At 41.0% G+C, this 27,092-nt stretch overlaps 1 protein-coding gene across 1 annotated transcript in view; it reads left to right on the top strand.

Moving 5' to 3' along the window:
* CLTCL1 (clathrin, heavy chain-like 1) overlaps positions 1 to 27,092 on the top strand; it is a 116,544-nt gene that overhangs the window by 56,550 nt on the left and 32,902 nt on the right. Inside the window, exons 11-19 of the mRNA XM_012734280.1 lie at positions 12,859 to 12,996; positions 15,920 to 16,084; positions 16,903 to 17,083; positions 18,379 to 18,542; positions 19,471 to 19,596; positions 20,136 to 20,278; positions 20,613 to 20,847; positions 22,256 to 22,378; positions 25,032 to 25,177. Coding sequence (XP_012589734.1) covers positions 12,859 to 12,996; positions 15,920 to 16,084; positions 16,903 to 17,083; positions 18,379 to 18,542; positions 19,471 to 19,596; positions 20,136 to 20,278; positions 20,613 to 20,847; positions 22,256 to 22,378; positions 25,032 to 25,177 — 1,421 coding nt within the window. The remainder of the gene's footprint in view (positions 1 to 12,858; positions 12,997 to 15,919; positions 16,085 to 16,902; positions 17,084 to 18,378; positions 18,543 to 19,470; positions 19,597 to 20,135; positions 20,279 to 20,612; positions 20,848 to 22,255; positions 22,379 to 25,031; positions 25,178 to 27,092) is intronic.

Genomic DNA, 27,092 nt, shown 5'->3' with positions numbered 1-27,092 from the left:
GCAGCCTGGGCTCCACTCACTGAGCTGAGCCGTCCAGCTTTACCTCCAGGGTTTAGCGTGGGGCAAAGCGGCTCCTGTAGCCCGCAGAACTTCAGGGGCCTGGGTTTTCCCTGGAGTTCACTTCTGGGAACTCCCCAATCGCCGTTTCCCCCTCAGTTATCTACCTTCTAGTTGAGTCCAGGGTGTTTTCGTTTGGGTTGAAACTTGTAGTAAGTGAGTCTATAGTCCGTTTTTAGTCCTCAATTCCTATGCAGGCCTGGACGCAGTGATCTCAGCATCTTTACCCTGCCGCCATCTTCCGGAAGTCTCACTCTTACTCAGTTTTAACCCCAGTATTCTGAGACATGCCTAAAGTGTTCTAGGCACCCCCCTGATATTTGGCTTCACCCTGTTTCTGAGGCACAGGGCTACATACAAGATTGTTGACTATCACTGGCTGAGATGTCAGGTCCCATCCTATGCCATGTGGCCCAGAAAATAGGGGCTCTTAAAGCAAAGCACAGCTCAGAACAACATCTTCCATAATTGAAGCGTGCCCAAATGTGTACCCAGCCACAGTGGCTCAGATACCAGACAGAAATATCCACATCTCAGGAAGAGAAATCAGAAGTTATACCCACCAGCACCAGCAGTATAGGAGTACTATGAACAGAGAAAAGTTGAAGGCTAACAATAGGAAGAAGAAAAATAAAACTGATCAAGCAGAACCTTCTGGAAACTGTACACTACAGAAAGTCAACCTCCAGAGCCTGATAATATGGGCACAGGAGAATATCTGCCTAAGAGACAATTTTAAAAGTCCATGATGAAAACAAAGAGCTAAGAGAAAACACAGAAAGAGATAAGAATAAAATAAATGAACTGAGGAAAAGTGTAGGAACTGGAGGATATTCAGAGATTAGTGGAGGAGCTTAAAAACTTTGGGAAAAGCCATAAAATTAGAATAGAAGAAATGGAGAATTAATCAGTATTCTTGAAGATACAGCTATAAAGAGAACCAAAAAGGAAAAAGGAAAGCGAAGTACAACAGAAAACAAATGAGAAACACTTCGAAAACTTTCTGGAAACATGAGAGCCATAGGTATCCCAGAAGGTGAGGAGAGAAAACAAGGAGCCAAAAGACTATTCAAGGAGATAATTTAAGAGCAGTTCCCATGCATGAAGATGGACATGAAAGTAGAAATACAGGAAGCTAGAAGAACACAAATTATCACAATGAAAAGAAAATTATAGCAAGATGCATAATAGTAAAATTTACAAAGGCCCAAGGCAAGGAAAAATAATGAAATTGACTAGGGGAAAGAAACAGATAACCTACAAAGGAAAACCAATTAGGGTAACACCAGACTTCTCTAAAGAAACACTATGGACAAGAAGAGAATGGAGGGACATACTCAACAAACTCCAAGTCAGCAAATTCCAACCAAGAACACCTACCCTGTAAAGCTTTCCTTTCTCTATAGTGGAAAAATAAAAACCTTCTCAAACAAAATCTCCAGAAACTCATCACTACTAAACTCCCACACCAAAAAATACTAAAGGGAACCCTAAATGAAAACAAATAGAGGAATGAATAGGAAGAACAGAACAAGGTAAGGAGTAGAACTAAAAAATGGCAAATATGGATGCCAGTGTATCAATATTAACTATAAATATAAATGATTTAAAATCACCAATAAAAAGACACATAGAACCCAACATTTTGCTGTATAGAAGAAACACTGCCAGGAGAATTTAGACTTGCCATAAAGAAATACTTACAGAGTTAAAAGAAAATGTAGAAAGGAAAAAAATATAAACAATGAACTGAAGAATGAAAACAAATCCCTAAAAAAGAAATTGAAGGAAGTGGAGGATATCCAAAGATTAGTAGGGAAACTCAAGAATTATTAGAAAGCCATGAAAATAAGAGAAGAAATGGAAGAATGAGATATTACTCTTAAAGGTACAGACAATAAAAGAACCAAAAAAGAAAAATACAAAGGGAAGAGAATGAAGAAACCCTTTGACAACTATCTGATACATGAGGAAAGGAAATACAGTAATCCCAGAAGGTGAGGAGAGAGACAAAGGAACCAAAATACTATGCAATACTATGGTATTAATGAGATCAAAAAAGAAGAAAAAAAAAAGCCTTAAGACAGCATCAGTGAGAACACAACTTTCCAAAATGTATGGGACACAGCAGAAGCAGTAATGAGAAGAAAATACACAGCAATACAGGCTCACATCAACAAACAAGGACTCAAAAGAAACATCACAGTCTCCCATTTCAAAGTACTAGAAAAAGAACCAAAAAAAAAAGTTAAAAGCCTAAGAAAGGAAATATTAAAAATCAAAACAGAAATAAATGAAATAGAAATTAAAAGAACAGTTCAAAAGATCATAAAAACCAAAGGTTGGTTCTTTGAAAAAATAGACAAACCTTTAGACAGGCATAAAAAGAAAAAAAGGAGAAAGCACAAATTGATGGGATCATAAATGAAAGAGGAGAAATTACAACAGACAGAGCAGAAATCAAAAGAATAATAACAGATTACTATAAGCAACTATGTACAAACAAATTCAACAATCTAGAAGAGATGGAAAATTTCCTAGAACTACAAAAATCACCCAAAGCTAGATAAAGAAAAGGGAGAATACCTAAATAGACCAGTTACAAGCATTGAAATTGAAACAGTAACCAAAATCCTCTCCCAAAACAAAAGTACAGTACCAGACAACTTCACAAATGAATTCTACCAGACATTCAGAAATCAATGTCCTTGTAGTGCCTATCACACAAACCTAACATACTAAAGGTCATATATGACAAACCCATAGCCAGTATCATTCTCAAAGTTGAAAAGCTGAAAGCCATTCCCTTAAGATCGGGAACAAAACAAGGATGTCCACTCTCACCATTGCTTTTCAATATTATATTAGAAGTCCTAGCCAGAGCAGTAAGACAAGAAAAAGACATACAAGGAATCCAAATAGATAAAGAAGTAAAACTATCACTATTTGCAGATGGTATGATATAATACATAGAGGACCCTAAAAACACCACAGAAAAACAAAATTATTGACAAGTAGCAAGATACAAAATCAACACACGAAAATCAGTAGCCTTCCTACATGCAATCAGTTAATCTGAAGAAGAAGAAAACCATCCCTTTTATAATTGAAAACAATAAAAGATCAAATACTTGAGAATAAACATATCAAAAATGAAAGGCCTATACCAAAAACACACACACACACACACACAGAAACTATAAAACATTGTTAAAAGAAATAGAAGACACAAAGAAATGGAAAGACACCCCTTGCTCATGGATTAGAAGAATTAACATTATCAATATAGCTATCCTACCAAAAGCAGTTTATAGATTCATAGCTATTCTGATAAAAATTGCGGTAGCGTTCTTCAAAGAAATAGACCAAATATTAATGAAATTCTGATGGATCCACAAAAGAAACCTTAAAACGCTCCTAAATAAAAAGGAGAATGACTCAATCCCTGATTCAAACTATACTATAAAGCTACAATAATTAAAACAGTATGGTACTGGGGGGGAACAGACACAAAACCCAATGGAATTGAATAGAAAACCCAGAAATAAAGCCACACATATATGGACAGCTAATCTTTAACAAAGGAGCAAAGAGGACCTCCCTGGTGGTGCAGCGGGTTAAAGCACAGCACTAACAAGTTAAGGCCTCTTCCCCATGAGTTCGATCCCCACCTGCCCCTGAGGTGATCCACATGGCACAGCAGACCTCTCCTGACCCACCTGCTGCTCCCCTCAACAGTGTGCTACGTCAGTTGGCCTGTTCTGCTTCCCACTCTGTCTCTGGTGAATCCTCTCACCACCCTGCACCTCTGGCCTGTACCCCAGTTCTGTATGTATAAATAAATAAATCTTTAAAGAAAAAAAAAAACAAAGGAGCAAAGAATATACAATGGAGCAAGGACAGTTTGTTCAATAAATGGTGCAGGGAAACCTGGACTGCTGCATGCAACAGAATGAATCTAGACCACTAGTTCACCCATGCACAAAACCATGCACAAAAACCAACTCAAAATGGATTGATGAATTAGATACATGACATACATCTCAGTATCATCTTTAAAGACACATTCCCAAAGCAAAGTACAGGAATACACAAAAACCAACTTAGACATAAAACCCGAAACCATAAAATATGTAGAAGAAAAATAGGCCAAACACTATATGACATACACTTTAGTAACATCATCCAAAGCAAAGATAGTGAAGAAAAGGATAAACAGCTGGAACTATATCAAATTAAAGAGACTTTAACCAAAACAAAGAGACAGCCCACTGATTGGGAGAAAATTTTTGCATCAACACTAAAGATAAGGGACTAATCACAAAGATCCACAAAGAGCTGATGAGTGAACAAAAGCAAAGTAAACAATCCAGTCAAAAAATGGGCAGAAGAACTAAACAGACACTTCTTTAATAGGAAATACAAATGGCCCACAGGCATTTGTTCAACATCACTCATAATCAGGAAAATGCAAATCAAAACCACAGTGAGATACCACCTTACCCCAGTGAGAATGGCACATATTAAAAAGAGTAGCACCAACAAATGTTGGTGAGGATGTGGAGAAAAAGAAACTCTCCAGCTTGTTCAACCACTATGGAAAGCTGATTGGAGGTTCCTTGAACTGCTAAAAATGGAACTTCCATATCATCCAGCAATTCCACTCCTAGGTAGTTATGCATAGGACACAAAAGCGTTAATTCAGAAGGACACCTGCACCTCTATGTTTATTGCAGCACTGTTTACAATAGGTAAGCTATGGAAACAACCTAGATGCCTAAAAATTGTTGACTGGATCAAGAAGATGTGGTACACATATACAATGGAGTTTTACTTAGCAATCAAAAAAGATAAAACTCATGCCGTTTCCAGCAACATGAATGGAGCTGGAAGGGATCATGCTCAACGAAATAAGCCAGAAAGAAAAAGATAAATACTGGATGGTTTCATTCTTAGGGGGAATGTAAAGGATCCAAATAAGGGGCTGGGGGAGGGGAAGTTATAATAAAGTAAATATCAAAATTAGCAGACAGCTATAAACCAGAGACATTCTGCGGGGGTTGAGGAGGAAGGGAGTAGGATCAAAACAGGGGAAAGAAGAGCACAAGAAACTATGGTGATGGTACATGGGTGAACTGGTGGTGGAAATTTGATGGGAACTGCACCCCAGATGATAAAGCACACATTTGTACAAAAATGAAAAATGACATTAAAAAATATATGTCTAGTAATAAATTTTTTTTAAAGAAAGTAAAGAAATAGATAAACAACTGGGATTACATCAAACTAAAAAGCTTCTACACAGCAAAAGAGACACTAACCAAGGCAAAGAGACACCCTACCGATTGGGAGAAAATATTTGCCTACCATACAACTGATAAGGGACTTATCACAAGTTTCTACAAAGCTCATGCTTCTCAACAAAAAGTAGACAATCCATCAAAGAATGTGCAGAAAAACTAAAAAGAACTTCTCCAAAGAGAAAGTGCAGATGGCCAACAGGCATACAGAAAAAAAATGTTCAACATCACTTGTAATGAGGGAAACGTAAATCAAAACCACAATGAGATACCTTCTTACACCAGTGAGAATGGCACATACTAAAAAAAGGAGCAGCAACAAATGTTGGCAAGGTTGTGGAGATAAAGGAACTTTCCTGCATTGCTGGTGGGAATATAAACTGGTCCAACCACAGTGGAAAGCTGTATGGAGGTTCTTTAAACTACTAAAAAGGGAGCTACCATATGACCCAGCAATTCCATTCCTAGGAATTTTGTGTCCAAAGGACACAAAAACATTAATTCAAAAGGATAACAGCATCCCTATCTTTATTCCATAGGTAAGCTATGGAAACAGCCTAAATGGCCAAAAATAGATGACTGGATCAAGAAGGTGTGGTACATATACACAATGGAATACTATCAGCAATGAAAAAAAAAAAACCTAATGCCATTCACAGCAACATGGATGGAGGTAGAAGGGTTTATGCTCAGTGAAATAAGCCAGAAGGAGAAAGAAAAATATCATACGGTTTCACTTATAGGAGGAGCATAGGGGACCAAATAAGGGATCAGAAAAATTACAATAATAAAATTTTCACATTCTGCAAGGTAAGAAGAAGAAAAGGAATCAAAACAGGAGAGAGAGCACTAAGAACTATGGTTATGGATCATGGGTGAATTGGTGGAATTTACAGGGAATACACCTAAAAGGAGAATGCATATAAGCAGACATTATACAAAAATGAATAATGTTGTGAAATATATATATATGTATTGTATATGTGAAATACTGTATATGTGAAATATATATGTATTGTATATATGTGTATATATATATGAAGTATATATGTATGTGTAACAAAAATGGAAAGATGTTTCTTATGGATTGAAAGAATTAACATTGTTAAAAAGGCATCTTGGGGTCCTCCCTGGTGGCCCAGCAAGTTAAAGCATAGCACTGGGTCGCTGAACCCACTTCAGCATGAGTTTGATCTCTGCCCTAAAGGTGATACACATGGCTGCTCCCCTCAGCGGTATACTTCATTGATCTGCCTGTTCTGGTCCCTGCTCTGTCTTTGGTGAATCCTCTCACTGCCCCTGTACCTCTGGCCTGTACCCCAGTTCTGTATGCATAAAAGGCATCTTGCCCTAAGCAATAAATAGATCACATGTAATTGCTATCTAAGTTTTAATGATGTTCTACAGTGACATGGAACAACATTTCTGAAATTTACACATAACCACAAAAGATCCAGAACAGACAAAACAATCCTGACCAAAAAAAGCTTCAAACTGTACTCCAAAACAATACTAAATAAAACAATACGGTATTGATACCAAAACAGATCAATGGGTCATAAACAAAAACCTAGAAATAATCCCAGACATATTTGGACAGTTATTTTACATACAACAAAGGAGCCAAGAGTATATATTGGAGAAAGGAGGTCTCCTCAATAAATGGTGCTGGGAAAATTGGACATCCACATGCAAAAGAATAAAACTAGATCACCATCTCAAAACTAGATTACACAAAAACTGACTGCCAGTGGGTTAAAATCATAGAAGTAAGGTCTAAGACTATGAAATACTTTGTAGAAAACATAGGCAAATCAGTCCATAATATTGGCTTCACTGATGCTTTTGTGGACTCATCTCCAAAGCAAGAGAAACAAAAGTAAATACAAACAAATGGGACTATATCAAACTAAAAAGCTTACCCAACCAAATAGGAGAAAACATTTGCACATAATACATCTGACAAAAGACTGATATCCAAGATCTTTAAAAACTCATACCAGTCAACAAAACAAAAGAAAATCATCAGGGCCTTGTTGGTGATGTAGGGATTAACTGAGCATTATCACACTATCAGCACTGCAGCCTGAGTTTGATCCCTGTCCAGGGAGCTAACTCACATGTGGTGCTGCAGCAGACCTCTCATGTTTCACCCACTGCTCCCCTTAGCAGTATATTTCAGTAGATCCCCTGTTCTGTTCCCCACTCCTTTCTCTAGTAAATCCTCTCACCACCTACATCTCTAGCCTATACCCCAGTTATTTGATGCATTAATTAAATTTTTAAAAATCAGCAGAAGAGCTAAATAGTCAACAGGCACATGAAAAAAATTCATCATCACTTATCAGAGAATTGTAAATCAACACCACAATGAGATATGACCTTGGACTTATGAGAATAGCCCATATCAAAAAGATGAGATCATAATTATTGACAGGAAAAAGAAACTTTCTTACACTGTTAGCACTGTTAGGTATAGAGAGTGACCCAACCCTTATGAAAAACAGTACAGAGAATTCTCAAAATATTAAAAATAGATCTGCCCTGTTATCCAGCAATTCCACTCCTAGGTTTCTACCAAAGAATTCAAAAACCCTAATTCAAGAGAAAGATTATACACTCCTATGCTTATTGCAGCACTGTTTATAATAGCTAAGGTATATAATAACTTACATGCCCCAAAACAGATGAGTATATCAGGGAGATGTGGTATATGTGCACATTGGGATACCACTTGGCTACATAAAAGATGTGATGTTGCTATTTTTGCTGACAAAGATGGAACTGAAAGTGAAATGTCAGAAAAGGGAAATAATACGAGACAGTTTTACCTATAGATAGAATATAGAGAAAACAAAAGGTCAGAACAACTGAATCAATGAGAAACCTTAGAAATTGAGGCTACAGAAAGGTAGGGAGAGAGGGGAAGATAAAGTGAGGAGTGGGCAAAATGTCTGGGTGCCTTCCCGGTGGATGTGTGTGGTAACATGCCTTTGAGTTGGTGTGGTCCTATACCTCTGAGTAATACAATGTAAACCAATGTAAGCTCTAAAATTAAAAAAAAAAAAATCCTTTTATTTTCTGTTACCAGTCTCAATTCTTTTCATTTGTCTGTTCATTATCCAGTATTTAAAAATCAGATATACCAGGTAACTGTTATTTGAGTACTTGTCATTTACCTTTGTTTTGAAGTTTTAGAGGATTTGTGTGTTCTAGAGGTTTTTGTGTGTGTGGGGGGGGTGATAGGTGGTAACATGTGAAGATGATTTTTTTTTTTATGGTGGTAACTCCCATACGCCAAATCAAATCCCCATCTTCTCCTTCTGATATTGAGCCGATCTGAACATTACCTGAATACCTGATTATGGTGAGTGCCATTCAGCCAGCTGACTTCCATTTAGTGGGTGTCTGACTACACTGGGGTTAGATGAACAAAAAGGCTATTTTTTAGTATGAATCAATTTAGTTTTTAAGTGTAAACACATGAAGTTACCTTCAGTAAACTGTGTAGAAAAACTATTGGTAAGTCAGAGGTGCTTTACAAAGCTTAAAGCAAGTAAATACAAACCAAAGTCTGTATATAAATAATTTTAGATATATTAGATTTATATATCTTAGAATTTTCAGGAATTTTTAAGGTCATGATTACAGGGGTTGAGTTACATTTATATAGACTTCAAAAGGAAGGAATACTCATCTATATTTGTATTATATTTCATATTTTGAAAGGATTTTTTTTTTTAAGATTTATTTATTTATTTGTGCATACAGAACTGGGGTACAGGCCAGAGGCTCAGGGGCGGTGAGAGGCTTCACCAGAGACAGAGTGGGAGCAGAACAGGCAGATTGACAAAGTACACTGCTGAGGGAAGCAGCGGGCGGGTCAGGAGAGGTCTGGCTCGCCATGTGGTCTCCTCCTGGGCAGGAGGCAGGCGGGAATCGAACTCATGCGGAAGTGGCTTCAGATTCTCAGTGCTGTGCTTTAACCCGCTGCGCCACCAGGGAGGGCCGATTTTTAATGTAAACTTATATCTTTTTAAAATTTATTCATATTCTTACATTGTTTTAATTTCTAGATATTTCCCCATCAAATATTGTCCTTGGGATTCTTGCACCACTATAGAACCCCTGAGAGCTCCCTGCCCCTTATCTCTCCCCTTCATTTTATTAATCTTTAATATCAGCCCCTTATCAGTTATATGGTATGAAAATATTTTCTCCGATTCAGTAAGGTGTCTGTATATTTAGGGTGCTGTTTTCTTTACTGTACAGAAGTATTTTACTTTAAGGTAGTCCCAGCTATTTATCTTCTCCGTTTTCCTTGCTTCTGGGCATCCTCAAAAATGTTTCGTACATTTATGTCATAGAGTGTTTTGCCTCTCAGTATTTTATGGTTGAAGATCTTACATTCAAGCCTTTTATCCATTTTGAGTTTATTTTGGTGTATGGTGTGAGATAGTCTAGTTTCATTCTTTTGCATGTGGGCAGTCCAGTTTTCAGCACCATTTATTGAAGAGGCTTTCCTTGTTTCAATGTATAGACTTTGCTCTTTGGTCATAGATTAGTTGACTGTGTGTGTGTGGTTTTATTTCTGGGCTTTCAGTTTAATTCCATTGATCTATCTGTTTGTGTTTCAATGCCATATGTTTATTACTATCGCTTTGTAGTTTAGTTTGGTCTGGGACTTAATATCTCCTTTCTTACCCCTTTTGGTCAGGATAATGTTGGTTATTTGGGGTTGTGTTGTGGTTCCATATGAATTTCAACAATATTTGTTCCATATCTTTGAAGAATGCTATTGAGATTTTTTGTTGTTATTGTTTTTCAAAATAGTTTATTTTGCTATTGAGATTTTTACTACAATTGCATTGAATCTGTAAATTGTTTTTGGTAAGATGGTCATTTTTTTGTTTTTTATATAATAGTTTATTTTTACATATTTTTGTGCATTTTTCCATTTCAGTTGCAATGGTTTTTTTTGCTTTTTTTTTAAAATTTGTGCACACAGATTTGGGGAACAGGCCAGAGGCTCAGGGGCGGCGAGAGGCTTCACTAGAGACAGAGTGGGGAGCAGAACAGACAGACCCACGAAGTACACTGCTGAGGGGAGCAGCGGGCGGGCCAGGAGAGATCTGCCACACCATGTGGATCTCCTCCGGAGCAGGCGGGGATCGAACTCATGTGGAAGTGGCTTTAGCTTCTTAGTGCTGCGCTTTAACCCACTGTGCCACCAGGGAGGGCCCGGTCTTTTTGTTTTTTTTTTTTTTTAATGATTTATTTATTTATACATACAGAGCTGGGGTACAGGCCAGAAGTGCAGGGACAGTGAGAGGATTCACCAGAGACAGAGTGGGGAGCAGAACAGGCTGACTGACGAAGTAACACTGCCGAGGGGAGCAGTGGACGGGTCAGGAGATGTCTGCTGCGCCATGTGGGTCACCTCCAGGGCTGGGGATTGAACTCATGCTGAAGTGGCTTTAGCTTCTTAGTGCTGTGCTTTAACCCACTGTGCCACCAGGGAGGGCCCAAGATGGTCATTTTTATAATGCTATTTTTCTAATCCATGAACAGTTCATGTCTATTTCTTTAGGTCTTCTAATTCTTTTCCTTGGATAGCTCTTTCACCTCCTTTGTTAGATTTATTCCCCAATATTTAATTTCTTTGGTATGATTGTAAATGGGATAGTTTTCTTAGTTTCTTCCTCTTCAGACTGTGTTCATATAGGAAGACTACTGATTGTGTATTGATTTTGTAACCTGCTACCTTACTAAACTGGTTTATTAAGTAGTTTTTCATTTTTTTTGTAGGTTCTCTCTATTAAATCATCTGCAAATAACGATAGTTCTACTACTTCTTTCCCTATTGAATTCTTTTATTGTTTATTGTTTTAAGTAGTTTTTCATTCTTTCTTTTTTTTTTTTTAGGTTTTCTTTATTAAATCATCTGCAAATAATGATAGTTCTACTACTTCTTTCCTTATTGAATTCTTGTTAGGTTTTTGTCTTGCCTAGTTGGTCTAGTTAGTACATATAGTACTATATTGAAAACTAGTGCGAGTGGACATCCTTTCCTTGTTCTAGATCTTAATGGAAGACTTTCAGTTTTCCACCATTGATAATGATTTTTAGCTGTGGTTTTGTGGTGTATGACTTTTATTATGGGAAGATATGTTCCTTTTTATAGGGATTTTATCCCTTATGCTTCATGTGGGCTTAAAACTACTGGCTGGTCTAGCCTAAGTGAGAAATGGAAAGATCACTGACCAAGCACAGGGATTAACTGAATTCAGATTCACTTAAAAGGAATGTTGTTTAAATCACCTCTTTTGACCTGGTTATGTGAATTCTTTCTATTAGAAAAAGGAGCCTAAAAACTCTCAGTGGAAGTCGAAACGGAGAAGCAGCAGCAAATGCCATTGAGCCTATTGGATGTGATGGATATTCTGTGATAGAAAATCTAGAAAGATACCTTTGTGGGAAAAATAATTGCATAAAATTTGCTGTAAAATGTATAAAGACTTATTTTCTTTATTAAAAGTATTCTTATAAGAAAACATGTTGTAAAAATGGTTTCCTGCATCAAGTGTGCAATCAGAACTGAATTATAAACTATTCTTGTAATATCCAATTATTTTGAAAGATTTATATGTGATTTCTGGGTGTATAACCAATAATGTAACAAAGAGCATTAGTTTAAAAAAAGAGAGAAAGAAAGAAAGATCTGTGCCTTTTATCCCAAATAGTTTGAGGGCCTTCATTATAAATTGATGTTGAACTTTATCATGTGCTTTTCTGGATGTCTATTGTTATGATCACATGGTTTTTATTTTTCTTTTTGTTTATGTGTTGAATTATATTATTGATTTTTGGAAGTTGAACGATCCAGTGTCCTGGGAATAAGTCCCACTTGGTTATTGTACATAATTCTTTGGTACATTTTTGGATTTGGTTTGTTAAATAAGCTCCCCTGTTATACTGTAGAAATGGAAACAGTTACACCACTAGTAAATATTTTTCCTTAGGTTTGACCTCTTATTAAATCTTAATAGTTCTTTAAATTAACGTCTATTTAACTTAAACACTGTCAGTGTTAACCAAGTCAACCAAGGCAAGTTAAACCAAGTCAGTGTTTGCAGTTTCCCAGTTCCTGAATAATTTGGGCCAGACATCAGGTATTGACTGTCTCTAAGAGTTGATTAAATATGGTTGTTAAGATTTCTTGACTAAGAGGATTCTGGGTAGTCATATGTTCTAACAGCACCTCCTTTTAATCTCCTATAAAATGTCCTGTTGGTGAATATGACATAGATGATACAATTTTACAGAATCACCTACTAGTAAACGGTAGTCACGAATTACATGAGTTTTGATGTCATAAAAAAAAATCCAAAGAAACTAATTGTTCAATTTCTAAATGAAGCTCACTTTCAGGAACTACTTCAACTGAAAAAAAAAACAGACAATTCCTTTGGGTAAAAATGTGACTTGTGATCTGCTTCAGATTGTAGATGTTTTCATGGAGAACAGCTTGATTCAGCAGTGTACTTCCTTCTTATTGGATGCTTTGAAGAATAATCGCCCAGTCGAAGGGCACCTCCAGACTCGCTTATTGGAGATGAACCTGATTCATGCACCTCAGGCAAGTGACATGTCAAAGCTGAAGCCAAGAACAGAGTATGCATTTTGGAATGTGTGGGACTAAATACAATGGCTCTGGTCTGAGTAGTGTTCATGCCAAAGGTTACCTCAGTGGACAGTCTTCGGAACTTTCTTGCAAGGAATTTCTTGAATCCAGTCTGGAAGACTTGCATAGAAACAGTTACAACTGGGGATCCATCTCTCTGTTTTATCACCTGGTAAACTACATATAACAGAGTTTATCATATGAACAATTTTTAAATGTGCCGTTCAGTCCATTTGTAATGGACAGCATTTCCAGAACATTTTATCAATCCAGGCAGAACCTATTTCCATTGAGCTATAACACCTTATCTCCTACCCTGCCCCTGGTAAATCAACTATACTCTTGTTTCTCCGTATTTGCCAATTCTGGGTGTTTCATTTATCCTTTTATGTCTGGCTTTTTTTCACTTAGTAGGCTATTTTGAAGATTCATCCATGTTGTTGTTTGCATACTCTCATCCTTCTTTATAACTGAATAACAAGCCATTGTATGTATATACCGTATTTTGCTTCTCCATTCATCTATTAACAGGCATTTGGGTTGTTTCAACTTTCTAGGTATTGTGACTAGTACTGCAGTAAACATTCATGTACAAGTATATTTTGAGTACCTGTTTTCAGTTACTTAAGGGCATAAGCCAGAAGTGGAATTGCTGGGTCACATGGTGCTCTATGTGTATGGCTGCCCTATGTGTATACCTTTTTCGGTGCCACTATACTGTGTTCCAAGGAATTACAGCACTGTCATTTCACATTCCCACTAGCAGTGTATGAGGGGTCCAATTTTTCCACATCCTTACCAACACTAGTGTTTTCCCCCAATAGTATCCTTCCTTGTGAGTATGAAGTAGTATCTCATTGTGGTAGAACATTTCTTGACCTGAAAAGTGGTAATGGACAGGGGAGGAGCCATGTGTAGATATGATCAAATCACATGCTAACTTTCATTAAATTTGGATATATACATATGAAAGGAATTTAGAGTAATTTATGTCAAGCTGTTAACCATGTTTGTCTAACTGGCTGGCATTATATAAGCTTATGTCTTATCTGGATTCTGATTTGTATTTCCTTCATCATGTATTATTTTTGTAATTAAGAATATGTTTATTATGTTATTTTGTTACTTCAGGTTGTCAGATCCATAAGTTAGCTGCTACGGTGTTATTAATTTGTTCATTGGTATTCCATTGGGCTGTTATGACTTGATTATATTATGTGACAGTTTTGAGTTAATCGGCTTTGAAGCAGAAACTAAGCCCCACTCAGAAACTGAGCAGATACACCTAAATAGAGCTAAACCCCAAATGGAGGCAGCCTGGGTAGGCATGTGCTGAGCACAGTGCCTGGAGTATCAGGGCAGTCTTCCCCTGATGTCTAGTAATGTTCTTTCCGGGTATATCTGGGGAAAGTATTTCACAATGACAGTAAAGCTAGTTCTAAAGGAAACAGAGGGCAGGGGGGTGCAGTGGATGCATGCTCTTAGCTCCTGGCCTGAACTGTTTTCTCTGCAGGAGCCCAGAGCACCTGTACACCTAGAGCAGCGTGGTGTTAGATGGGCAGCCCTACGCACGTGCGGATTCTGTATCCTAGAAGAGTGGAGGCTGTGCTGGGTAGCTGGTAAAGGATGTGCATCTCATTCAGATTAGCTTCTGGTTAGGTTTCAAGAGTTGGGTTAATCAGTGTGTTAGGTCACTGGCAAGCGTTGACCCTATTCTTAGTCCAAAGATTACTTATTTTAAAACAATGTTATGCCTCATCAGTATTCTTTCTAGGAATGTTTGTTGGTTTTTAAATCTAAACACACACTCACTCTCCTATTTCTGCTTAAACCAAGTAAAGAAATCTAGTAAAAGAAATAGGATTTGTTCTTTTCAGGTCTAATTCTGACCGTTAATAGTCAGAGGTCTGCGTTCAAAAGGATATTTGGGTACATATTTCTATGTAACATTAATGTTACATAGAAATACGCTGTAGCAGTGTGATGTTGAAGAGCCAGAGTGAAAACCTGGACTGAACCAGTAACAGTGCTTCATGGCAGGGCATCAGTCATCTGCATACACCCCCCTACAGCCAAAAGTTCCAGGCCAACCCTTCAACTTGGCGGGACTCGACCTGTGTGAAGATTCTCAGGTGACTCAGAAGGCCAGTCAGAGGTCTGCTCTCACCCTCAGCAGCTGCTGCTGTGGAAGTGCAGCTGTGATAGGGTCTAGACAGTAGAATGGCTCATTTCCCTTCCTGTGAGCATTAGTTCCAGAGCCCTATTCTGGGGGGCATGGGCGAGCTAAGAAGTTACTGCTCCTGTTCAGGCTTGCTTCTTCCTCCCTTCCTCCCTCCTTTGCTTCCTTCCTCTTTTCTTTTTTTACCTGTCAAATTCATTAGATCTGTCTGCCAGCAATGGTGATCTTACTAGTCTTGCTACACCTGGACCCAAAGTGCTCCTTGGCTTCCACAGTATTCATTCCCCTTCACCTTTCCAAAGACCACTGCTTTTTATGCAGCCATGCAATCTTGGTAGTGCAGATGAAAAACTGGGAACCATGTGTTGATCCAGCATTTGCCAATGGCATACTACAGGATGAAATTCTCACTATCAAATGCCTCCCCATAATTAGACTTGCCACCATAAATCCTGGAAAAATTCTGTGAAAGCAGGACCCTTTATAACCAAATCCTTTCTCTGGGCACAGGGCACAAAGTTTTCTGCTATCTTTACAAATTTGTAAACAGCTCCAAATTGATGAGACCCAAGGACTTGTAGTGATATTGAAGAACATGGTGGGCTTCACCATGGCTGTGCGAGGTGGGAAGTCTGACTGTAGTGGCCTTTGCAAGATGGTGCCTGTTTAGGCTTTCTTGTTTGACTTCCTGTTTTACAGGTGGCAGATGCCATCCTTGGAAATCAGATGTTTACGCATTATGATCGGGCCCACATTGCCCAGCTCTGTGAAAAGGCGGGCCTCTTACAGCGAGCGCTAGAGCACTACACTGACCTGTACGACATCCAGAGGGCTGTGGTCCACACTCACCTCCTTAGTCCTGAGGTACAGCACACCACTGGGGCACTCCCCTTGTGGGCGGCATCCATCTGGTCAGTAGGATCACGTGTTCCCAAACGTCTCTTTTTGTAAGTTTTGTCTCACCTGTTTTGCCAGCCTTGTTGCTGCCACGAGCGATTTTCATTCAGCAGAACCCACTTGTTTAGCTGTACGTCTGGGTCCATATCACCTCTTTCTGCTGTCAGTACTGATTTACTTTATTTTCTTTTAAAGATTTATTTATTTATGCATACAGAACTGGGGTACAGGTCAGAGGTGCAGGGACAGTGAGAGGATTCACCAGAAACAGAGTGGGGAGCAGAACAGGCAGATTGGTGACAATCACTGCTGAGGGGAACAGCGGGCAGGACAGGAGAGGTCTGCTGAGCCATGCAAGTCACTCCTCTGGCGGAGATCAAACTCATGCAGAAGCAGCTGCCGCTTCATAGTGCCACACTTTAACCTGTTGCACCACCAGGGAGGGCCCTTGACTTTTAACAATTTAACCCTTACAAGGATGTCTGAAACTGTTAGTGACAACTAAACAGTCACTGCATTCTGGTTTATAGAACAGGCTACAGTACTAATACTGGAGTGTCACAGGATCTATAGTAGCTGTTTAAACATTTGATGTCAGTGTCTTATTCCAAGTTTACTCCTGGTTCCCATTTCTTGCCATGAGGTATAGTTGCTTTTCAGATCTTATTTTAAGTGAAATTCTTCATATTTTTTATTTCCAAGGGGGGGAATTATACTTATTCTGTCAGTGTTGGTGGCATCAGTGATAGTACACAATTGTAGACAAACTCTTCCTTGTTTCCTAGTGGCTCGTGAATTTCTTTGGCTCATTGTCAGTGGAGGATTCTCTGGCATGTCTGCATACTCTTCTTTCTGCCAGTGTCAGACAAAATCTCCAGCTGGTTGTGCAGGTAGCCTCCAGGTACCATGAGCAGCTGGGCACACAGTCCCTGGTGGAGCTCTTTGAAGCCTACAAGAGTAACGAAGGTAAAGCACTCAGCCTCTGGCCAACTGCTCAGGGATCACTCTGCCTGCGCAACATAATCATTTTCCTGCAAAGACTAAAGCAGAATGTTGCATTAGTCACCTCAGGCCCTGCTCTCTTGTATGTAACCTGGCTTAGACAGCCTTTTTGGTGTTTGCAGAAACCAGTAGTGAGTTTTAGAATCCCTCTCGTGTCCTTGGAGCCTCTGTAGCATGATGTAACTCGGCATCACGTAGTCTGCCGCAGAATTTATCTGAAACCCTGAGCTAGTGGTGTTGGAGTCCACAGCCCTGAGAGGGTGGAACCTCCCTGGGTGAGCCATGGAAGCTCCAGTAGAGTGTGGATATTAGACTGGTAGGCTTCCAGCATCACACAGAGACAGTGTGCTACTCAGGGGTGGACTCCAACTAGGCTCTGTTAGGGACAGGCTGAGGCTGTCTGGCCCGCACAGGACAAAACTGCCTGTTTGCCTGGTGGGGCGTCAGGCTAACGGCCTTGTGCCTAGTGAACCTAGGAAAGTGGAGGAGTAAGGGCAAAACCTAACCTTAGGGATCTGGTCTTCTCATACGAAGATGCCATTACAAGAAAGGCCAAAGTAGCACTTGGGTGGCACTGTGCTGGGAGATGGCTGTAGGGTAGGGTTGGAGGGAACCTTCTACCTTGGGGCTATGGGTTCTGTCCTCAGATTGTAGCTGAAGACATTCTTGGGGAAGGTGGTCGTCTTCTCTGGGGTATCAGTCTTGCTGTTAACATCAGTAACTCATGGCTGACCCTGTGATTAAGGAATGAGCAACCTCTGATGAATATTCATGCTGTGGAATTCGCTTTGTAGCTCATTCTATAGTGGCCTCCATGTGTGCTGTCAGCTCAGGTAGCAGATTTCATTTGAAAACTCCTGTCTGGAGCTATTATTTTTTCCTCTGTTCCTGCATGTCTTTTTAGAGTAGTGTAAACATAGACTCCTTAGGTTACCTCAGTCTGAATTATTCTTGAAGATGATCATTTAGGTATAACTACCCCCCCCCCAAGAAGGCTCGCAGGTATACACATAGCAAACATTTTACATCAAAACATCCCAGGACACTGCCCAGATTTGCTTGTAACCTAGCTAGCTGTTTGGGGGAATATATATACCAGAATAGACAAGTACCACGTAAATGAAAAGTTCTTTGTGAGATATGTGTGTTTGGAGAATGGACTAAGGTCCTCGCAGGCAGGACTGTCAAGGGCAGCTGGGTTCATGGAGAGGGCAGGGGAATATTATGAGGGCACAAAATAGAAAACTCTGTCTTCGTAGGCCTCTTCTACTTCTTGGGCTCAATTGTGAACTTCAGCCAAGATCCAGATGTGCACTTGAAGTACATTGAGGCTGCTTGTAAAATCGGGCAGATTAAGGAGGTAGAGAGGATATGTCGGGAGAGTAATTGCTACAACCCTGAGCAAGTGAAGAACTTCCTGAAGGTGAGTATGTCCTGCACTGCTCTTTGCTTGAAAACATCATCCGTCACACTATCCAGCATTGGAAAGCCGGGTATGTCTTTCCAGTGTTCCCTGGGTCCCTACTTGCAGAGCCCTTTGTGGCAGAGAACTTTGTAGTCTAGAATTCTTGGAAGAACTCACTGGTCATTGCAAAACCCCTTTGTAAAACTGCAGAAACAAATAACCACTCAGTGCTAATGGCATAACAAACAAGATCCAGGAGGAAATGGAGATTAGTGGAGTTTCTTTCTCACCGTTTTTCAAGTAGACTGATGATTTTTTTCACCCTGGACATTGCCTTTCTGGCCATCCAAATGCAGGAAGGATACAGAGGAGCTGGTATGGGAGGTATGCGTGGGTATTGCCTGAAAATGGAAGTTGAGACTTGCGTTCCCACTCCACTGGAGAAAGAAGATCACATGGACACACCTACAGCTGCAGGGCATTAGGACGTCTGAAAAATGTTCTCTACCTGTGGTCAAAGGGGAGACATGATTGTGGTAGCTACTGGTATCAAAAGCTAACTTGTTTGGGGGGCAGCTCCACACTGACAGGTGATGCTCCAAGGTCTGGGAGGCAGCCCTTCTGCACAGGCTTTCCTGAGAGTGACCACTCTGTGCATAATGAACTGCTTGTCTTAATCCCCCCCCCCCAAAAAAAAAGTTTGGTTTTAGACCAACTTGGAATGTTTTTGCCAAGTTTAGCTGTTTTTTTTTTTCTTAGCCAAATACCATCATCTTATTTCTACTTGTTTACCAAGACAGAAACTGCTTCCCCCAAAGCAAACATTTTAAAACAACAAATATCTAGAATGAGTCTCTTCCTCAGTCTCCTGTGGGGTTGTCTGTACAAAAGCAGTTCTGTCATCCTGATGACTTGCATGACTTGTTCTGTACTTTCTAACACACAGGAGGCCAAGCTCATAGATCAACTTCCCCTCATCATCGTGTGTGATAGATTTGACTTTGTCCATGACCTTGTCCTGTATTTATACCACAAAAACCTGCAGAAGTACATCGAGATCTACGTTCAGAAGGTACTTCTGGTTTCTAGGTGACATCCAACTGCCTTTGTGCCATGCCTGGTGGTGGCAGTCTACATCTGCAAGGCTGCTTCCGGCCCCTGATCATGTCAAAGGTGGTTATTAGTCAGCTTGGACTAGTATAACAGAATATCACAGGCCAGAGGGCTTAAATGACCAACATTTATTTTTCAAGATTGTAGATATTCAGAATTCAAGATCAAGATGCTAACTCTCCCACTTGGGTTGTTTTCTTCTGAGACTTCTTCTTGGCCTTGCAAGTGGGCACCTTCTTTCTGTATACACACCTGGCCTTTCCCCTGTGCATGTTTGCCCTTGGTGTCACTTCCTCTTTGGAGGACATCTGTCCTATCAGATTAAGGCCCCATCTTTATGACCTCATTTACCCGTAAATATTTCCTTCAAGACCCCATATGCAAATACAGTCACGTCAGTGACTCTGAGGGGCACACTACTTGATCCATCACAGGCTTTAGAGGGCTATAGCATGACCTGAGCATGCAAAACTAAAATCACCGTCTTGAACATTCTAGGTCAACCCTAGCCGGATCCCAGCTGTAGTTGGAGGGCTGCTTGATGTGGATTGTTCTGAAGAAGTAATTAAAAACTTAATCATGGATGTGAAAGGGCAGTTCTCTACTGATGAGCTAGTGGCTGAAGTAGAAAAAAGAAACAGGTAAGGTATCCTAGCTTGGTGTCTTCCTCCTGGGGTTTGTCACCTCTTGCTGATTCTCCAAGATCCCTTTGCTGTCAGACTCCCAGCCCTGACACTGGTGGTCTCCATGGCTGGTTTTTCATATGATAAATCTTAGATCTTGTAGTGAGTTATTTGCTCTTGGCACTGAAGACCTTTGGGGAAAACATACAGGAATGAAATCAATTTGGAAATCAAGTCTGTCCCTATAACAACCTGAAGTTAATGGAATGAAAGAGGGTTTTTTTTTTCTTGCTAAAATGTGGGGGACCCCTGGAGGTTTGCACCTTTTGTAGTGTTCTTCTTTTCTTCAAAGGCTAAAGCTGCTGCTTCCCTGGCTGGAGTCCCGTAGTCATGACGGCTGTGAAGAGCCTGCCACTCACAATGCACTTGCCAAGATCTACATCGACAGCAACAGCAAACCTGAGCAATTCTTGAGAGACAACGCCCACTACGACAGCCACGTAGTTGGCCACTACTGTGAGAAACGGGACCCGCATCTGGCCTGTGTGGCCTATGAGAGGGGGCAGTGTGATCTTGAGCTCATCAAGGTGGGCAGCAGATAGCCTTAGCTGCCCAGGTGTTATTCTGGCCTCCTATGGCAAGGTTTCAGGCGCATGCTCTTTGGGGGCTGATGAGGACTTCCTGTGAACCCCTCAGAGGTCATCAGGGTCAGCAGGGGGCCTTTCTATAAATGTGGCTTTCTTTGAATTCTGACATCCTGTTTTTGACTTCTTCTTGCCCTGTTTCTTTGCGTTATGCTTGTAGGCCTGGCCTGGCCAGCCTGAACTAACCTGGCAGCCCACTATTTACAGTTCTCAGTGTTGCATGGTATCCTGAGGGCATAAAGTGGATCCCTTGTGTGATCTGGGAGCTCATCTAAACATTTGGCAACATGGTAGAAACCCAGCAAATGAGGGAGTAATCTTTTAGGGTGTCAAGAACACAAAGCCAGAGTTCAAGAGCAATCCAGCAGTTTCTTATCCTCTGGCTTTGGAGACTGACCACAAGTGTAATAAGCTGGGTGGACATAGCCACCCCATCTGACAGCCTCTGGGGACCAGTTTGTGTGACTCTGGGATTTTAATTAGTCTGCTGCCTTTAGGCTTAATTTATCATCTTTTTATTAAACAGTAGTGTGTATGCAGCCGAACCTCTTGATGATCTGTGTTCCTACCTCACCTACAAGGAAATGTGGCCTTTTAGTAAGACAAAGTTCAGACAGAAAATCAATGGTCGTTAAGATGTGCTGTCAGGAGAGCTATGATGAGATTTCAGGCAAGGCTACTGTGCTTAGTGCCAGGCCTCCCTGTGACACTCCTGAGCAGTCTGCATTTGTGGCACACATGTCACTTTAGCCTTGTTCCTGTCATCTGCTCAAAGGTGAGAATTCTTACCAGGTCCTAGAAAATGATCAGAAATTGGAGAGTTTCAGTGGAAAGTTGACATTTTGAAAATGTACTATAGCAGTCATGAGAGCATCTTAAATTCTGTCAATGTGGGTATATTTTAAAGTTTATAGACCTTGAAATGTTGCAGCATAATCTGTTTTATATAAAGCCCTGGGCTAATCCGTTAACACTTAAGAGACAGTTTAGAGCTAGCTACATGTGAGTACTTAACTAAAATTAAAAATTTAGTTACTCCTTCATTGTGCCACATTCCAAGTACCCTGTGTTTGTCCAGGACCATATAGATCTAGGACATTCCATCATCTCATTGATTCTGCTGGGCCACATTTACAGCAGCAATTAGGTGGACATGGTGGACATGGCACAGCCACATCCCCTGTAAGTTGATGTGAACTGAGACATGGGCCTCTGAGGCTGTTTGTCTTTCTGCAGGGTATACTATCCACCCTTCAGGTGCTGCCGTGGGTCACTGTTTGTCCACTAAACAAGTATCAGAGGGAACTTCGTTCTTGGCTGCTTGTTTTACACAGCAGTGTGCTCATTTCAGGTTTGCAATGAGAATTCTCTGTTCAAAAGTGAGGCCCGCTACTTGGTGCATCGGAAGGATCCGGAGCTCTGGGCTTATGTGCTTGAGGAGAACAGCCCATTCAGGAGACAGTTGATTGACCAGGTGAGGCACAGAAATGGGTGTGTGTGTGCACCTGAACCTGCATTTTGCTTCCAGTCATCTTGTGACACAAGTGACTGAATTGTCACATCTAAAACTTCCTGAGAAGTGTGCTTAGATAGTAATGTGAACATTAGCAACTCTCTTCTCCTTCCCAAAGCAGTTTCCCTCAAAATGGTTGTCATTTCCAAAGTTGAGCTGACTTGGAGCTGCTTTTTGGTTAAGACCACAGAGGTGATCTTGATATCTAAAGCAGGATATTCAGCACCAGTAAAAGAAATACCTGATAACTTGACTGCATATTGAGTCTATGACTTTTTTCCTACTCAGCCCTCATGGACAGAAATAAATAATTCTAAAGGTTGTCCCAACAAGACCACCTTTTGTTGAGGAGCCCCTTGTGATTTTTCAGTACCTCCTTAGAAGTGGGGTACCTGGCTGGGGCGGGGATGCTTCCCAGGTACAGCCTAGCAGGCAGGTGTTGCCTTGGCCACTGGCAGACTTCCCTCAGCTTCTCAGATAGTGCCTTTGCTGCCCTCAGCACTGTGCCCTCAGCATCTGGGCATACTCTTTAGTGGTGAATCGAGACCACTGGCAGAACTTGATCCTGTTGTTATCAATTCAAGTGCCCCCTTTCCTTTCCAATGTACTGGGCACATTTGTGTCAGCTCCCTGGTTGAATTTCACCTTTATCTCTACTGAATTTCACCTTGTTTCCTGTCCACTATTCCCACATCCCTCTGATACCATTTTTTTTTTTTAAAGAACAGTTTTAGATGTATAAATGCCCCATTTATTCTGAACTTTTATCAGGTAAGTTTTTGACCTGCCCATCTATCAGATTTTCTCCCAACCTGATAAAGACATTAAAAGGGGCCAGGGCCGGCCCTCCCTGTTGGCGCAGCGGGTTAAAGCACAACACTGAGAAGCTAAAGCCACTTCTGCATGAGTTCGATTCCCGCCTGCCCAGGAGGTGACCACGTGGTGTGGCAGACCTCTCCTGACCCGCCCACTGCTCCCCTCAGCAGTGTACTTCGTCGATCTGCCTGTTCTGCTCCCCACTCTGTCTCTGGTGAAGCCTCTCGCCGCCCCTGCACCTCTGACCTGTACCCCAGTCTATATGCATAAATAAATAAATCTTTAAAAAAAAAACAAACCTTACATTTAAAAAAAAAAGGGGGGGCCAGGGCCAAGGTCCATTTGGATTCCACAGGGTAGCCCCTCTGGTTTACAGACAATACATTTTTCCAGATGTGGTCTAATGTCTGTTTCACTTCTTGTAGGTCATATCACATTGGCTCTGGGGAAGCGCAGCTTTAACACTGTGGTGAACTAAACCAGCGGGTGCCTCTTTGTCTGTGTAGAGCTGCGAGTCCTGTCATTATGTCTGCTGTGACTGAATGTGCACAGCCACCTCCTGGGCGACATTCTCCTGCAGTGCCCTTCTAATTAGAGGGAGTGCATGAGGGCAGTGGCAGGCTGTTCTTAGGTCTGGAGTAGAAACTCATTATGGAAAGTTTACTTAGAGGAAGCAGTTTCCTGAGGTAACCTTAGGGACATCCTGTGTCAACTCAAATAGAGGGTAGAAATATATTTTTATATTTAAAACAACTAGTGTGTATTCAAAGTGCTCGAAGAGTTTCAGTAATTGACAACTAGATGTCACGATGCCAGAATAGGTGGCATCTGGATAGGTATGTCATGCTCTGTCACAGTTCCCCTTCCTCCCTTTTTGGTTACTTGTCTACAGGGATAGCCCCTTAACCCTTAAACTCCTATGTGTCTGTTGGGATTATTTTAAACTCTTCAAAAGTAGAGCTTTTGCATTTTATAAGTATACAGTGGGTGGCCACTTGAAAGTTCATGGCCAGCACAGCTGTCAGACCACTTCAGACTTCCTGTTCTTTTCAATTTTCTGCTATTTATTGCCCACCTCTGATACATAACAGAAACTTGGGGGGAAATAATAGATCCTGAATTCACAAAAATACTTTTGGACAAAGTACAAAGAGAACAGTGCTAATGTTCAGCCTGTTGTTATTTGGAAAGTGTACTCTTTGGAAAAATATCTTTCCACCCTATTTGTAAGTTTTCCTGTAGGTGGAATAGCCATAATTAGATGAACAGCCTGTGGCTAGTGTTTTGTTGGTCTTTCCTTGGAGCATGGCTCTGATAACTCCAGAACTCAGGGTACACTTCACCCCCAGAGGTGAACTGGGTCACAGCAGTGGCTGTGCTCTCAGCTAGCCACTAGAGGTGCTGTAGTGTCTTCACTAGAGAAGTGGAGGCCATATTTGCTATGAATAATGGACTTTAAAACAATGATGAAAGCAAACATGTTGGAAAACATCCTACTGCCTGTACCGGGCACTGTGCTACAGCTTGGGAGTAAATTTAGACAGTGTGGTCTTTGGGGGCAGTGATTAGAGTCTGTAACCCCTTTGATGTGAGAAAAAAAATAATTGTCAAAATATAGCAAATGACTGCAATTGACTCCTTGGAACGTCTTTCCTTTTCTACTTTGAGAAATTTCCCATTTTCCCTATGAATATTCCAAACTGTCTTGGAGACCTTCCCTTTAGTTTAGCTTCAAAGCCACAGTCTTAAATTGACTTATTTATCTAACCAAGTTCTTTCAAATGATTTTTAAAACCAGGTTGTACAAATGGCATTGCCAGAGACACAGGATCCAGAAGAGGTTTCAGTCACTGTCAAGGCCTTCATGACAGCTGATCTACCAAATGAGCTGATCGAGCTGCTAGAGAAGATTGTTCTGGATAACTGTGTCTTCAGTGAGCACAGGTGAGGATGTGAGGTTTAGTCAAATTAGGCACCTGTGTGACAAACACTTTCTGGTACAATCTTGCCTCACCACATCTAACCAGACATGTTATTAGCTGTCCCTCATACTTGTAGCCTAATTTCTCACAGCTTTCTTCCACTGATTTACTTAAATTCTACCTTTCTCATAAAGTCTGCCTTTTACAGAAATGCATCCTTCCTCTTAATGATCTGACCCATATTGTTTTTCCTTAACCATAGATGCTCAGAAAAGAAAAAAAAAAAAACTAGTATTAGTGCTTCATATGTCATAAGGATGTTAAATTTTTTAAATCATGATGAAGAAACTGGGAAACTTATCATAAGAGAACTAAATGTAAGTACATATCAAGGCACACTTGCTTGAGATATAAGGTGAAAGCTTGATAAGGAGGAGCAAGGAGAATAAAGGAGCTAGTGCCCGGTGGTTGTGATGCCAGTTTCCTCCCCACTGCCTCAGTATGAGCAGCCCCACAGGGACTGAAGCACAGAGGTTTACCCAGCCTGGTGGGAGGAAGGCCCGTATACACCAGGCAACAAGCCGCCTTTGTTGGGGCTCAGGCACGCACTGCCATAGCCCACTGCCTGTGGACAACCCTCTCCTGACCCAGCATATGCAAGCAGCCACAGTGGTGACAGGTGTTCACCGCCCACCACCCCTAGTATAAGTGGCACCACTGGGGGCTCCAACCAGCCAGAACTCGCTACTTGTACACAGTGGCCAGGCTGCTCCAGTGGCACCTGCAGTGATGGTTCTGCCTCAGAGAAGACCAATCATGGAGCTCCAGTAGTGGGAGCAACTCAGTCCTTATAGCTCCTGGTTCAGGGGCGCGGGGAGGAGTGTTGGGCTCTGCTCAGGCAACTCCAGCACTGTGACTTCCTGGAGCCATAGGCAGAGAGGTCTCCTAGTACCAAGCTGACATCATGATTTCCTGCAATCAAGCCCCCTCTGCAATCACTGGGACCTCTGTCCCAGCACTGTTGCAGGTACCCCTGAATTGTTAAACCTGGCCCCAGTGTGCTTCTGGCCCCACTGAGACTGGCTGTGGTCCATAAGCCTTCCCTGACCTCAGTGAAGGTTGGGGTGAGGAAGGGGTTAGTCATTCCTCTTTTAATTATCACGTGAAGATCAGAAACGTATCAATCAGGTTTGAGCTCCTGATTATTCAAATCTTAAGCATTATACAGATTGAAAATGGGAGCAAGTTAATTGGTGATTAACCAGCACCAGTTAAAAAGTTAGGATTGAAAAACAGTTCAGTCAGACTTGTAGAGTGGGGACCCTGAAGAGGATATAGGCTGAGCAGGAGCCAGCTTGATTCATTAAGCAGTCTCTGAAAAAGGATTCAGCAAAGGGCTTCTGAAGAAGGGCCTCCTGGGTGGTACAGGCGTTAAAGTCTCAGCACTATCAAACTATGGTTAACCACTGCTGCATGAGTTTAATTTCTGGCCAGGGATCTGACCCACATGGTGCAGCAGTACTCTCCTATCTTGCCTGCTGTCCCCCTCAGCAGCATATTTCATTATATCTGCAGGTTATGCTCCCCATTCTGTCTCTGGTGAATCCTCTCATCCCCCGCACCTCTGGCCTGTACCCCCAGTTCTTGTATGCATAAATAAATAAAAATCTTTTTAAAAGAAAGCCTCTAAAGAAGAAGCATCAAGAAAACAACCTCTGTGGGATTCAGCAGACTTTCACAGGATTTCACAGACTTCTCAGATTCCCTCACAGATGTCTAGACCTCTGCAGACCTTCACAGAGACCTGGTCCCTGTACCTACCTATGGTTCTACCTCTCACTTTTTTTTTTTTAAGATTTATTTATTTATGCATACAGAACTGGGTTACAGGCCAGAGGTGCAGGGGCGGTGAGAGGCTTCACCAGAGACAGAGTGGG

This window comes from Condylura cristata, unplaced genomic scaffold, assembly GCF_000260355.1.
Source record: "Condylura cristata isolate star-nosed mole 26May11 unplaced genomic scaffold, ConCri1.0 scaffold00051, whole genome shotgun sequence".
Classification (NCBI taxonomy): Eukaryota; Metazoa; Chordata; class Mammalia; order Eulipotyphla; family Talpidae; genus Condylura; species Condylura cristata.
This window is presented reverse-complemented; position numbering and strand designations above follow the sequence as displayed.